This window comes from Mus caroli, chromosome 3 (assembly GCF_900094665.2).
Source record: "Mus caroli chromosome 3, CAROLI_EIJ_v1.1, whole genome shotgun sequence".
Classification (NCBI taxonomy): domain Eukaryota; kingdom Metazoa; phylum Chordata; class Mammalia; order Rodentia; family Muridae; genus Mus; species Mus caroli.
This window is the reverse complement of record NC_034572.1, coordinates 59,844,469-59,859,544: the sequence shown is the minus strand read 5'-3', so window position 1 is coordinate 59,859,544 and position 15,076 is coordinate 59,844,469. Positions and strand designations below refer to the sequence as shown.

The 15,076-nt window shown below is 41.3% G+C and overlaps 2 protein-coding genes across 5 annotated transcripts in view; one reads left to right on the top strand and one right to left on the bottom strand.

The window, feature by feature from the left end:
* Positions 1–15,076, top strand: part of Veph1 (ventricular zone expressed PH domain containing 1) — a 213,456-nt gene that overhangs the window by 41,782 nt on the left and 156,598 nt on the right. The window lies entirely within an intron of this gene.
* On the bottom strand, positions 8,880–14,948 carry Ptx3 (pentraxin 3). The gene is made up of 3 exons (XM_021158194.2): positions 14,647–14,948; positions 13,789–14,190; positions 8,880–10,101 (listed from the first exon to the last, which is right to left on the bottom strand). The coding sequence occupies exons 1-3, from the start codon at positions 14,774–14,776 to the stop codon at positions 9,488–9,490; spliced, it is 1,146 nt and encodes a 381-aa protein (XP_021013853.1). The 5' UTR covers positions 14,777–14,948; the 3' UTR covers positions 8,880–9,487.

Here is a 15,076-nt window from a genome sequence, read left to right as displayed (position 1 = left end):
GTGACACGATGGAGAGGATAAAGAAAAGGAGGAAGAAGAAGACAGGAAGAGGAGGAGGAAAAGAGGAGATGGAAGAAGACAAAGAAGGGAGGAGGAAAGAAAAGGAAAAGGAAGTGGGGAGAAACATAAAGGGGAAGAAGAGGAGGATGAAGAAAAAAAGGAGGATGGGAAGGATGAAAAAGAGGAGTAAGAAGAGAGAAATTAAAAGGAAGAAGATGGGGTGGGGAGGGTAGAGAGAAAGAAGAGGAGCAACTCTTTGTTGGCCCGTGACTGGAAGTTCATGAGGTAGATCAGATTTCCCATTGACTTGACTCAGGCCTCAGTGGTGATCCCAAAAGCTGAAGCTCTGCACCTTTCTGGTGTATCGCTTTATTTTATGTCCTGAAGCATGGGCCTTCACGCCATCTAGTTCACATCATTATGAACACCAATTACACAAAGTCTGTATCCAATCACATTTTTTGTTTCCAGTCCAACTCTGGCAACCTGGTTCTGAACTGATACATCCTGTTTGCAGGCAGATAGTGTATATTAGTTGTCTGTTGAGATGATGAGATCAGAAGAGAAAGGAAATGGCCGTGGGCTGCAGCAGAACCACATGAGTGTGGAGTTAGGATGTAGTGGATCTCAGAGATGTGCAGGCAGCTGTGTGAATGAACAGGGATTACGTGGAAGCCACCAATCTCCACCTTGTCGTTTTGTACATGAGCAGTTGACTAGGACCCTGACACTTCACCCCAGAGCCACCTCTACTATGCAGTCCCAGCTCCCCTGCATATTGTTTGTGCTTGTATTTTTATGTGTAAATTGAGATATTCAGACAATGGCATTTATCTAACAGCTTAGTTAGATAAATATTAGCTAAGATGCTGATGGTAACAATCACAACAGCCTGCATATATTTGTGTACCTTTAATGCCAGGAGAGCCGGAGTGTTCTTAGGAAAACCCACATATTGCTGGAATATTTGATTCATATCATGACCTAGATGTTTTCTTCTTGTGGCCTTTTGCTTTTAGCCAAAACCTTCCTCTTGAGCCTCTTTGGTGTGATGAGCTTTCAAAGATGGAGTATCATTTCTCACAGCTGTTTCCTTCTCCAGTCATAACAAGCAGGTTCTCTGTTAGCTCACTGACTCAGCCAAAGATTACCTAATTCTGAGTCACTTTGCAAGATGCACTCTGGTCCCTTCCCTGTGGACTGAATTCTGGTTTTCTTGTCAGCACACTATGCAGTGTGTAGTTCATGGCTGATCATAATATGTAAGGTCTATCGCCATGAGAACTTGATGAATGCCTCTCCCTGTTTAGAAGCTTAATGCAACCTTTGAGCCAGCTAGCCACACAATTGAGTCTTTAATTTCTACTGACCTCATCTTCTGCTACTGTCTCCAAAAGCTTTCTTAAAAAACAAAACAAAACAAGTTATTTTATATATTCAGCAATTTCCTTGGTTTTAAATTGATCTTTTAAGCTTTACATAGTACTTACAGTTTAACTTACTGTTTTCTCTCCCATGGGATTCAGCTCAATACTTTTCCAGGTCAAGACTTGCATTTCAATGTGTCCACAGTTATTCCAAAGTTCTTATCAATTATAAATTTCTTGGACAATGCTACTATTATCTTTAAAACTCCAACTCAATGGTTGAGCATATGAGGTCCAGGGCCTTGGTTGCTGGTGCTGTCTATCCTTATTTAGACTTGGCTCACAACAGTTCATTGATTCTGTTTTTCAAAATTATATTATTTTGCAAATCAAATTTCTCCTCCTATATTTACAATTCAATTATGAGAAATCATATGAAATGGGATTGTATATTTACCCCTAAAGGAAAATGTTTGAATAATCCCAAGCCAAGCTTTGCAACTTTTTCTTATTTTCATATCTAATGAATTTTCATAATAATAATAATAATTGTAAAAAGATCCTCTTTTTGGAAGAAGAATTAAAGGTGGAGAGTGTTCAATGATTGGGTGCTAAGGACGAGCAAAATTGAATAGCAGCAAATCAGTTACACTAATGTCTTTAATTCTGCCACCAGGACAAACTCTGTCCTGACAGCTCTGTTGGAAAATATTAACAAATAATACAATGAGTAGATAATTAGAATCTTATCTTAATTTTCCAGATAATTGATAAGGAAGTATATGTTCCCTCTAATTCTGCAAGTCTGGTATATCCACAAACCAACACCAGACATAGGGCATTATCAGAAAGGAAAACAGACATTCATCTTAGTCACGGGCATAGATGGTCACAGCAGGAATAAACACATTAGGAAAACACTCTAGCAAGGCTTGGAGGAAACTATGTACCATTTACTGAGTGCCGACTAGAGCTTTCCTATTGACTCATACCGTTCCTCTGTGTAGTCTGTGGCTGAGGAACTGTTGCTAACCCATTTTATAAATTGCATAATGACCCAGTTGGATTTGTCCCAGGAATACAAAATAGTTTCCTATTTGAATTACCCAACAGTAAAAACCTGAGCAGGAGGAGGATTATGGTATGGGTAAACATGTCTTATAGGATTACAAATCAAACTAGAAAATTTTGAGAACTTCCTTGCCTGATTAAGAGGACTATTGACTATTTGATAGTGAGTGAGTAGAAGCCTGCCTTTAAATCCAAGAAAGAGACGAAGATGTTACTGTTTCATTTCTATTTATTATGGCACTGGAGAGCCTAGCCTAGACCTCAAATTAAATTATAATACTCATACACAATCATACAGGAATGAAAAATATTATATCTAATGATTTATATACAACACCTAGAAAACTATATACATAACTTAATAATAAAATTACAAATCATTTTGAAGTAGTCAAATAAAGTACAAAGGTGTGGGGTGCTATACCATCTTCATGAATGGGAAGACAGTGTAGCAAAGATAAATTTTTTCAGTGAATTTAGTGAAATTTTAATAAAATACTGATGGAACCTCTGATGAAATGTGACAAACGGATTTTTAAAATTTAAGAGTCAGATAAAGTGAGTCAGAGAGCTCAAGGAACTCTAACGAAGGAGAACTTGACTGTGGCGTCAGAGCAATGACTGCAGCACAGTAGTGCCGAGAAAAGAGAAAGATCATGCTGTGCTAGAGAGGGTGAGGACAAACCAGGCAACTTGGAAATCCAGTCTGTGGTGGGAAATCTTCTCAGTGGAGAAGACCATGCTACTCAGTAAATGGTGCCGAAATAACTGTCCATATCAAAACATACAGATATTAACTTCAGACAAAATAAAGACCTAAATTCAAAATGTGAAACTCTAGCTTTTTCTAGTGTCTAATTAGTAGTTAGTAACATCCTTATTCTAACAAAGGATATCTACAAAATTAAACCTAGATTAAAATTATAATAATGAAAGAGAAACACTTAACACAAGGCCCTTGGATTAAAAACTAAACCAAGGGTGTCACTGGGTGGTGAATTTATTTTCTGCCCAAGTTAGTCCACGTGTAATTTTATATCATGTAATATCAAAGAGGTTGCCCATGCTCCTGAGTAATTCTCCAGACTCATTCTTTGCCGTGTGACGATGGATCATGCTGATTGTATCAGGGAACAGAAACGCACCCTGGGCTCAGTGTAGTGTGAGTTGCCATATCTTTCTCCCAATAAGCTGACAATATCATAAAAGGCCTACAAAATGAGAGTCTTCAACTTCACCTGGTTATTTGTGGGCCCATGGGCAAGATCTTTGCAAATAATTGACTTGTAACTCTGTGACACTGTGCCTGTCCCTGGTATTAAACCTGCATGCAACGCTCTCCTTGCCTCTGCCTCTCTGAATCAGAGGTCAGGACGGAAATGCACTTCTCCGTCCACAGAATTTTTATACGGTCCTCTTGCACAAGCCACAAGATGACCTTAAATGATTTGAAATTTAAGTAGAAAATCTTTGAGAAAATACACTGTTGTCCCAGCAAGAGTACACATTCTTTTCTGACTTGCTGGCAACGAGCTGGAAAAGACTGTCCAGTTAATTATGATAAATTTACCTCATTTCTTTCTCTATGTGAAACAAAATTCAAACTATTAAATTGTGAGCTGTCTCAAAACAAAACAAAAAAAACAACGGAGAAAGCTGACTCATCACATGTCATGGCAGTAATTTTACTTACCGCACATGGCCGATGACGCCTAACTAGACAAAATACCTACACTCTGCACCATATTCAGCCCTCGGATAGCTGTGGTTCTTCCTGTCACCAGTGCCATCATTCCCACTTCTAATTGAGTATCTTCAGTGTACTAATTTCATATTAAAATACGGCAGGCAGAACCTTATCCATTCACCGAATTTCATAATCCCCAGAGAGATGCACAGCCATTAAACATTCGCAGCAGGCGCTGGAGAGATGGCTCAGTGGTTAAGAGTGCTTGCTGTGTAGCCTGGGAGCCACAAGACCTGATTTTGCATCCCAGAACCCATATAACAAGCCGACCGTCTTCTTTCACACACCAGGAGTGTGTGAAGCAGGGACAGGAGGGAGAATCTTCAAGGCTTGGTGGATGCAGGCCTAGCAGGATACATTAATAAATGTAAGCTTCAGAGTCACACAGAGATGACACCTCACCAAAGGGAAAAAGGCAGAGAGTGACCAAAGAAAACACCTGATGCCCTTCTCTAGCCGCTAGACACGCATATAGGTACACTGCACACAACGTGTGTGTATACACACACACATGTAAAATCTATGAGGTGATTACTGCTTTTAAAAAGTCCCAAGTTTTACTACCTCACACACAGGGGAACATTGCGATCCCTTCTTCACACAGGCAGTGACAGGAACCATAGAGATACTATTATATGTCACACGTACATTTTTATCCTCGTGACGCAAGTCATCACGCACAACGCTTCTAGCCTAAGCTTAAATGTAAGGGAAGGTATTCTGTGCTTCTTTGTTATTAATATTCTTTGTAGCTTTCTTTTGAAAGAGGAAGGAAGCACTACTAATTTTACGTTACTACAGACTGATTTTTACTATGGAAAGAGTAAAGTTTCATTCTTTGCATTGAAATCCTATTACAAATATCCTACCTGAGGAGACATGAGGAGTAAAAGATTTAATATAACATGGTAAGAAGTCTTTCCAATTGTGGTTCCAGAAATGGAGAGAAAAGGACTTCCAAGTGGCCAAGTGGCTGGCTTGCTCGGAGCTGGTGCCTGTCACTCTGCACCTTCATAGATTCACCAGCAGATGTTGCTGTGAGGTAAAGAAAACCTGGACAGCCTGTCTCTTCTTAAAAGCCTGCTGATCTTTTTTATTTTTTATTAGATATTTTCTTTATTTACATTTCAAATGTAATCTTTCCTAGTTTCCCATCTGAAAATCCCCTATCCCTTCCCTGCTCCCCAACCCACCCACTCCCATTCCTGGTCCTGGTGTTCCCCTATACTGGGGCATCGATATAGCTAGAGCCACAAGTTCCACCATGTGTTTTCTTTGATTGGTGGTATAGTTCCAAGGAGCTCTGGGGGTACTGGTTAGTTCATATTGATGTTCCTCCTATGGGGCTTCAGACCCCTTCAGCTCCCTGGGTACTTTCTCTAGCTGCTTCATTGGGGACCTTGAGCTCTGTCCAATGGATGACTGTGAGCATCCACTTCTGTATTTGCCAGGTACTGGCAGAGCCTCACAGGAGACAGCTATATCAGGCTTCTGTCAGCAAAGCCTGCTGATCTTACAACACAACAATCCTCAGGCTCATCGGCTCATCCCTTTGTCTTAGCACATGAGAAGGACGTGATAAAATATTTTAAGAAATGTCTTATTTCGAAAGTGATTGGATGAACCAGAAAATACTTTTATGTACAATATCAACTCTAAACATCTGTGTTTGAGGAGGGGTTTTGTTTTGTTAGATAATTTAAGATGCGTGAGGATTACTTGCGATTAGTTGAGCGTACCTGCTCATTGGTAAGCCAGTACTTGGTGGTGCCAGAGTTTAAACACTGGATTTCTGCCCTGGGGGCCTGCAACTTTCTTCTGCTCTTCAGCTTGATGGAGCCACAAGGATCAGTAGCCTAGTGCCTTCATAGTCATAGAACCCGAGAATAATACAAATCAATACACACTATTGCTTTTGTTTAAGGCACTTAGCCATGCTGCCTCTTAACTGGCTAAAGGACAATTTCAGAAATATATTATGTCCTGGTATATTTTTCAAAAAAAAGAGCTTCCTAATATATGGTTAGAGAATAAAATAAATAAAAAATCATAAGATCTTATTATTGGTCAATCTAATTGCCACTACTGTGAACTCAATTAAGCACCAAACTATAAAATCAAGCTCTGACATCCCATGATAGACACCTAATAATTAAATGTTCTAAATATAAAGTAATTAATACTTAAAGGTCAATTGCTACTGTAATAGGCAAGGAAAACATCAACTGTGCTTTGTTCATGTACACTAATGTCTCCCTAGTAATCATCCATAAATACACACTAGAGTGACCAGCTGTCCCAGTTTGCCCAGGGACATGGTAGCTTTAATAAAGCCAGAACAGGACCAGAAAAATCAGGAAACTTAGTCACCCTACATTATACCAATAGATATTAACCTTATAGACAGTGTTATATATTAATGATACATACTAATTTTCATCCTGATGACAGGATTTGTCTTGTACCATTATTCTACTTAGCCATCATGTGATAATGCTCTCAATGGCATCATGGAGAATAAAACTATGTGCCATGGTGCTAAACCGAGGGATAATTTGTCTCAGCTCCACACATTGCCTATGTCTTCTTGGTGATACCAGTACATTATAAAACTCCTTAAGTGCTGTTAGGTTTTCAGTTAGCTTCCTGGGAATTTGTAAAATATGTTTTTTCATATGCACACTGGATGTTTTGAAAAAGGTAAAATGCTTTGTCTGTTTTTAAGGTTTTTTTTTTCTTTCTAATAACTTGAGATTACAACAGACAATAATGGATTTTAAAACTTAGAGTTGTATTTTTCTCTCATCTCAAAGAAGTGAAGGAGAAAGCAAGCCAGTGTGGTTTCATGGCCACCAGACACCTAGGCTGCTACTATGTGATTGCTTTAAATCTCATGCTGTAATATGACAGCTGAACTTCCAGCCATTGTTACTGCATTCAAAACACACATAGAATAGAAAGGCAGAGAAATCACGTAGACCTCAATAGTTCATCAGTGAGCAGAGCTTGGCAAAGTAACACTGAGAAACATCGATGTCTTCTTAATGACTATGTGTACCACTAACACTAGAACTCTCTCACTTCAGAAAAGAGGGACGATTGAGAGAAGGAAGAATCACAAGACCTAGGAGGCTATCCATCCAGACTTACTGCAGTAGCTCATGAAATGTCTGTATTTATAACCCAATGATGACTTTATTTTCTTCTATTTGTTTCTTCGTTGCCCTCAATCAGTTAATTTGGTATCTATCAATGCCAACCCATAATAGATACTTACTAGTCAAATGCTCTAACTATAGGATAATTAATACTTCAAGGCCAAATTTACTATAATAAACTAGGAAATCATCAGCTGTGCTTAGCTTGTGCACACAAAATGTCACTATACTAATCATATATATTAGAGTTGCCAGTATAATGTACAGTTAATATTGTCAGCATATGCATTTGTACTAATCTTGTCTCAAGTCTTCTGAGGTGCCCAAACAGCTCTATTTCATGTAGGCACATGTAACGAGAGCGAAAGCATACCTAACTCTCTAAGGCTGGGTCTAGTATTTCTTCCAGATGAGAATCCAATCAACGTAGAGAAAAGCTACATAAGAACTTAGCATGGGGCCAATGCGTCAGAAATGTTGAGTTGTATAATTCCTAAGAGTGGAAGACTGGGCTATATATCAGCTCGTAACTAAGTAATTTCGTTACAGACTCATAGGCCTGACTTTGTAGATTTCAAAAGTAGGATGAAGCTGTACGCATTCTGTAAACATCCTCCAAACATAGTAGATCCGTGGTGCTTTATTTCTGGAAGACACTAGATCCCTGTTCCTTTCTTTTACTGAGTAGATCAAAGCAAATGTATAGGAACCTCAGCTGGACAGTTACAGATTTACCCATGGCCCTACCTCATGAGTAGGAAGTTCCCATGGTTCTCTGGCTATCTATTTAGGAGGATACATGCTCACTGTGATTCTACGGCATTTCTATAGCAGCTTTACAGGGTTCTGGGATTCTTTGCATAGAATCCTCAAGAGGAGATTGGTGGGGATCTTACCCAAACTCCTGAACGTGCAGGGTTCTCTGGCCTCTCCATTACTAAGAAGAAGATGGATAGGCCTTGCTTCTTGTTTAGATTCTTAGTCCCCCGACAGTCCTACCATGCATATCCAACTGATCACACATAGCCTAGAAGATCTATGAGTGCACAAAATCTTAATTTACATAAAACATGATGAGCTCTTTCATTTTCGAGTTTTTCTGATAACTTGTTTGGGAAGTTCTTGAATATGAATTTTGTAGATAAAAGCTTTGTGTAGCAATGCCGAGAGCTAGAACATGCATCTGGCCATTGCATACATGTGCCATGTATACAAGGAGAGCTCAGATTATATATGTTTGTTTGTGTTACAACAGGGCAGAAAATTGTATAAGTTCACAGACTCATTAAGTCATTTCTTCCTCTGCTCCTCAGTTGAAAACACTAAAGCCCAGAGAGATGAATGCATTTAGCTAAGACCCTATTTCTTACAACCTGTAGGACACAAAAGCTTATAGCAGCAGTAGAGTTTGCTTCTAACAATATAAACTATTGCTGTTTTCATAGCAGTCTCTGAAAACAACTTGCCTACTCTAAATGAACAAATGTGGATTTGCTTCAATCCTGCTCTTAAGCTTAAGTTTTGAGGACACGGGCTAGCTTTATAAAACATTTTATTTACAGTAGACTTTTACAAAAATAAAATTAATACAAATCCATTTCACAATATAAATTACACAACTACCTTCTCCCAAATGGAACATTGGATTATAACAAGTAAACTACATTTATGTTCGTTAATAAGTCACTTTGTGGTATAAATATGGTTTTCTCATCATCTCTTTTGTCACAAAATACACACCAGAAAGAATGAACAATGGGCAACAGAGCTTGTTTTGTTATTCTTCCAATATAAAAATGTCTCTGGCCAAAATAAAATTAACCAAAAAAAAAAAAAAAAGTCACACAATCGTCCCTCTGTTCAGAGTCCAGTCCTGTTTAGTTATCTGAGGGTTTATCTGACAGAGGCAGACATTAATCTGAAAGCACCACAGTATAAGGCTTAGTAACAACATCCTGGAGCCTTCTCTCAAGCTTTCCCTTCAACTGTGTATTCAGTATTTTGCCAAGATAAACAAAGACAATCTCAAGTCTCTCCTTCATTCGTTTCAAGTGTTCTTATTACGCACCGAAGTTTTCAGACTTTTCCAACTGGCATATTTAAAATGTGAGTCTCCTTTGGCTTCAAGTAGATTTTCACAACACTTAAGAAACATACTGGGCTCCTCCATGCGCCTGAATCTCTGTGACTCCCCACCCGACGACATTTCCCCGGATGTGACAGGATTCGACTCCTCCACTGGCCCGTATCTCCTCCTCGCTGAGAACCCGATCCCAGATATTGAAGCCTGTGATTCTTCCAGAAAATGCTAATGATTCGTCAAAGCCCCCACCTACACAGCAGCCATTCTTTTCTTGGCCAATCTGTAGGAGTCCACCCTCAGGAACAGAGTGACTTTTGGCCATCTCTACAGTGGTAGCCACCAGCTCCCCGTTTGCCCACAGGGACATGCTCCCCTGCTCTGAACTCCAGGTGCCACACAGGTGGGACCACCTCCCCAGGGACACCACAGTGTCTGCAGCTATCTTGTTCTCCTTTCCACCCACCACCAACACTAGGGACTGGGAACTGAGATACAGCTGAATCTCATAGGGGTTCCACTTTGTGCCATAAGAAAACAGGATGGTTTTGTTTAATACATCTGTGGCTTTGACCCAAATGCAAATACTAAAAGATTCAAGCTTCATTGGTCTCACAGGATGCACGCTTCCAAAAATCTTCTTCGAACGCATTGGGAAGAAAATTGCTGTTTCACAACCTGGAGTAGCAAGAGAATACAAGGGGGGGGGGTTCAGTTCCAGAGTTATTTTGATATTCAGTTATATTAACTATATTTGATAACTATATACAGCACTGTGTTATGACTCATGGGGCCTCCAGTCTGATCTCTACAGAGCAAAGAAAATAAAAGTAAGGAAGAAATGCTTGGCTTATTCAGTGAAGCAACTGAATAAAGACATTTGCAAATCGAAAGAAAGTGCCAACTCAACCCACGGATAACCAAGACTGTGTTGAATAACCATCTCCCATTCAATCTATGTCTTTCATTGAACTGTTGAATCACAATTTCAGAGGATTCTATTGTTCCTAAGTACTTTTTAAGAAACTATTCGATTCCCTTCTTAGCTTTGCCATGATCTTAAAACAATAAATCTATAAAAATCAATGGACCTAGCTCAGTCTCGGTAGCCATTATCGGCACGTCTTTTAAAATAATGTTTTAGAATAGCCATGTCACTAGGGAATACAGTTTCATGTACCATATGATCTTGGATGTTGGTACCTTTTCAGAGTTTATAGGAAACTACAGTGTCTTATGATTATTATTGGCTGTGTGAAACAAGTCCTCATGTAGCCTGGACTGACCATTGTACATACAGCTAAGGATAACTTCTAGCGTCTGATTCTCCTGTCTCCACCTTCAAGGGACTGAAATTACTGCTGTGCACAGCAGAACCAGTTTGCAAACTGAGCTTTGACAGGAAGCAAAGTGTAGTAATGATGACTGATGTTTATCAGGTACTTACTATGTCCCAGATAGTGTTCTAACCAATTTGTTCATCACCTTAATACATCTTCATACTTGCTTTTAAAGTCTTCTTAATCCCACTTTATGGGTGGGAAAACTGTGGCAAAATAACCTATGCTTCTGTAGTAGCTAAATTTTAAAGCTCGGGCTTTAGTTTGGTTGGTCTGCTGGCAGAGGCCAACACATTATATTGCCTCTTAATAGAAGACCCGAATTCTGAATAATTTACTGCTAGTGAGAATCATACAGTTTTTGATGAAGTTTATAATCTTATCAACCTTTAGTGTTGTCTATACTTAAGTGGGGGGGGGGGGGGACTTTTGGGATAGCATTGGAAATGTAATTGAGGAAAATATGTAATAAGACCTGACAAGACAGCAGAGCTTTGACTCCCAGATTCCTGTCTTGGGAAATATATTGTATGTGTTGTTTTTTGTTAATATTTGGGGGGGGGGGGGGGGGGTAATGACCCAGGACTGCAAGTCTGTAAGTTACAAGTATACTGCACTCAAATCTGCGCAGGCCAAGAATATGCTTTTAAACTTATAAATTTTATAGTCACACCACTATAGAAAATGCTTTTAAAAAGGGAATTTTTCTGAAGGCTTTTATAAGAGATTGTGTTTCTGCTGAGAACATTCAGAAGACATGGGCCTTGAACATGGACATGAGACTCATCTACCCAACCTCTGCTGCTCATGAGGCTGCATCCCCAGATAAGATGCCAAGGTGAAGACTTGGGAAGTGCTAAGGCCTTGAATATAGGGGTTCTGCTTTTCGGTGTATCTGAGAAAAACTAAGGTAGGCTAGATGTTCTCTTTATAATAACCCAAAGGAGATGCTATAAGGTAGCTTTGAAAAGTCACTCCCGGAACATTTAAGCACTAGCTGGTAATTCCGTAGAACATGTGCATATCAAATGTCCTATAAAGTATAGTAAATTCCCATTAGTAGCTCTGAGCTAGGCTCAGTCCAAAAACTATTAAACATAGACCATATCTTTTAGTAATAGTCAAAGAAAAATTGAAATATAGAAAAATTGTATAAGAGCAACCATGGTAGCAATGCCCCCAAATGATAACAGAACTCTTTAAAAAAAATTCTAACCATTCATGAAAAAAAATTTAAATGAGGCATTTTCAAGGTAGGATTCTTCCTCTACGTAGCTACAACAATTCAATCAAATAACGATTTTGGAAACAAAAGACTCATTTCTGTGCATTTGGAATCTCCTGGCCTCTGTAAGTTCAAAATACTGTCCAAGGGGGCATCCACTACAACCTAATTAACTGCCTTCCTGTTTAAATAAGGCCAGGCAGTGCAGATTACATGCCAGGGCTGCCCATGACTGTCTTTTGGGGACCCAGCATCCCTGTCGGCCATGGTAGCTACCTGAGTTCATGCTGTAAAGTAGTATGCTAGCAGATTGTGTGGGTTTCTTGTGCAGAACAGTGATGGAGGCCCTTGAGACGTCTTTGAAATGTCAGGAACTCTCTCATGAAATGGCTTTCAACTAATAAGTCTTTGTAATGATATTATCAAAGACCAAGCAAAATGAAAACCAGGTTCTTAGGAGGCAGACCACAACATAATTAGGAGTCCTCTGGGGACCAAGTTGGCAGGAGAGAAAGAGAGGACCAGTCAAAGACTGTAGGTGAAAGTATGATTGGCTAGTAAGCACCAACAACAGTTTAGAATTCGGAAATGTATACATTTTCTAACTAACAGATGAGGAGACAAAGTAATTCTTCCTTTATAGGGCACTACTCTACAGAGCTTGCAAAACAAACAAAAAAATCCATGCGTTTAAAATTGTCACAAAGTTTGCTTTAGATTTGATTTATGCTTTTTCTCTGAAGAATTATGCTTTGAACTTAAGGGCATGACCTCCATAGTTCAAGTAGTTAGGAAGGACTGATTGTAGGGTAGTTTCTATAAAGGAATGAACTGTGCTCTGGAGTGTCCTTCCTCCTATCCCATCCAATAAGCTTCATTTCATTGGAAATATGAGATAGGGTGGGATTGTTTGTCATTGTTTCTGAGACTCACGAGGAGTACCAGGGCTATTTGTCTGCAGAAGGCACTAATTTTCTAGAACAATCTACCACAAAACATCACTGCTCCTGTCAGAAATTTGACTTAAGAACGGAATTACTAGGCTCCAATGTTCTTCCTGTTTTGTTAGCTTTTAAGAGTATACCAAAGGGGCCCTCATCAGTTGGGAGTTTTATGGAGTTCATGTGGGGCTTTGACAAGTTGCACAGTCTGAATAGTCCCTTTCTTGTGTGGTCCTGGGGGATTGGATAAAGCAGTCATCTACTCCATCAGACTCCTGCGCCTGACTTTATCGGGCATGCCCCGGAGCCTGCACCCCTTGACCTTCACTGTGGAACTAAACTGGGATGAGGGAACCCTGGAGGGATTCTGCTGAGTCTGCAGGAGATCCAATTAGGCTCCAGTCAGCTCAGAAGGAGCAGAGGGGGAGGAGTCGGCCGAGGGGCTGGGAAAGTCGCTGAAGTTAGCCAGGGCCCTGAAATAGTGCGGAGGAAACAGGAGCTGGCCTAAAGAAAGTGATGGGATAAAATTAGAAGACGTGGAAATCCCTAACGGAGGGACTCAGGGCAGCGAGGAGGGTCACTGTTAAACACCTGCCAATGGACTCCTTCAATATCTGGTCGGATCCGGTATCAGGAACCTCTGACGTCAACTTCCAGACTGATGGTTAAATCCTCGTTTTTTCTTTTGGGCTCCTCGGGCTTGGAAATACTTTTAAAAGGCAATGAGCCTGCCTGGCATGGTGTGTCTGAGCTCTGTGAGTGTGCCTATGAAAAGTACCGGGGCTCTGAGTGTGAGGGTCCCCACAAAAGCTTGCCTCTAGGGACAGAGCCGACCGTGGGCTCAACTCCGGGTGCTTACCTTCGGGCAGCCAGTGGCGAGCGACCCAGCTCTGCACGGCGCTCAGGTCGGCGCGCGTCCGCCGCAGTTCCTCCAGCACAGCGCCTAGGCCAGGCACTGTCGCCTCGGGTCTCCGCGCTTCCGCGTCCTCCAGACGCGCCAGCCTGCGGCTCGCGTCACGGCTCTCCTGCAACAGCGGCTCCAGCGCCCGCACGAGCCTGGCGTCTGCGGGGCCACCGGCTGCGCACGGCCTCGCCATGCCGCCCGCCAGCCGCCCCAGCTCGGCCCGCAGCCGCTGCAGCTCTCCACGGAGGACGTCGTCGGTGGCCTGCAACAGCATGCCCTCCCGCATCTGCGAGTTCTCCAGCATGATGAACAGCTTGTCCCACTCCGAGTGCTCCTGGCGGCAGTCGCATGGCGTGGCTAGAGCGCAGGACATACACAAGTGTTACCAGCTTGCCCTGGGTGGCCGTGGGTTGCACTCTTGGTGACCCCAAGTTTCAGCCTGTCCCCAGCAACCGCTCTCCTTCTAAGGATAGCTCTGAAAACAGCGTGCGTGTAAACTCAAAGATGACACAGGACTATTCTTTATAGGACATGTTAAGCTAACTGGGGAAATGCCATTAATATAGCTAAAAACAGTTAAAGATTTCGTATAGCTTAACTCATCATAAATGTTACAAAAATAATTTAAAACCTCTGGCTTTTCTCAAACAGTCCTTGCTTTCTTGCTTTCCTTTTTCCCCCAGTCCTTGCTTTCACAAATAAAGTGTAATTTTAGCTTGCTTCATTGGCTATCTATGTTAATTATGTTAATTGCGCCCCCCAAAAAGTGAGTTATGTAGTTTTGATAAGCTGAGAGAGTTAAAATGAACTTACGGTCCTCGGTGGGATGAAGTCCATTGTCTATTTCGTTGTCCAAATTCACATACATGAGCTCGTAGTCATCCGAGGTCTCAGCCACTACTGCAGACCAGAGAGCACAAAGCAGGATCGCAGGGAAGTGCATTGCTGGAGAGGCGAAATTTGCTTCGCAGCCACCGCAGGAGATGAAGCGAGACTCTCCAGTGATCCGAGTTTGAGCCCGGGAGAGATAGAGTGAGGCAGGAGTGAAGCCCTTAATAAAGGCTCCAAAGCGTGAACGGGATGAATGAGTAATGTCGGTGGCACAGCGCGAGGGAGTTCCCCTGGATTTGGGGGAGGGGGTTGGGTGGGAGGGCAAGGGAGCTGAAGAGGTTGCACAATGTTAAACCACCGAGGTCCACACTGCAGGCAGATTAATTAGAGGCGAGTCAGGGGGAGAAGGGGA

Bases quoted from the DNA above. Each gene is read 5' to 3' on its own strand.
- Ptx3 (XM_021158194.2), bottom strand. From the start codon at position 14,776: ATGCACTTCCCTGCGATCCTGCTTTGTGCTCTCTGGTCTGCAGTAGTG. The intron at 14,191-14,646 runs GTAAGTTCATTT...CCTGCGCTCTAG, and splicing joins ACTTCATCCCACCGAGGACC to CCACGCCATGCGACTGCCGC. The intron at 10,102-13,788 runs GTAAGCACCCGG...TTGCTACTCCAG, and splicing joins TCGCCACTGGCTGCCCGAAG to GTTGTGAAACAGCAATTTTC.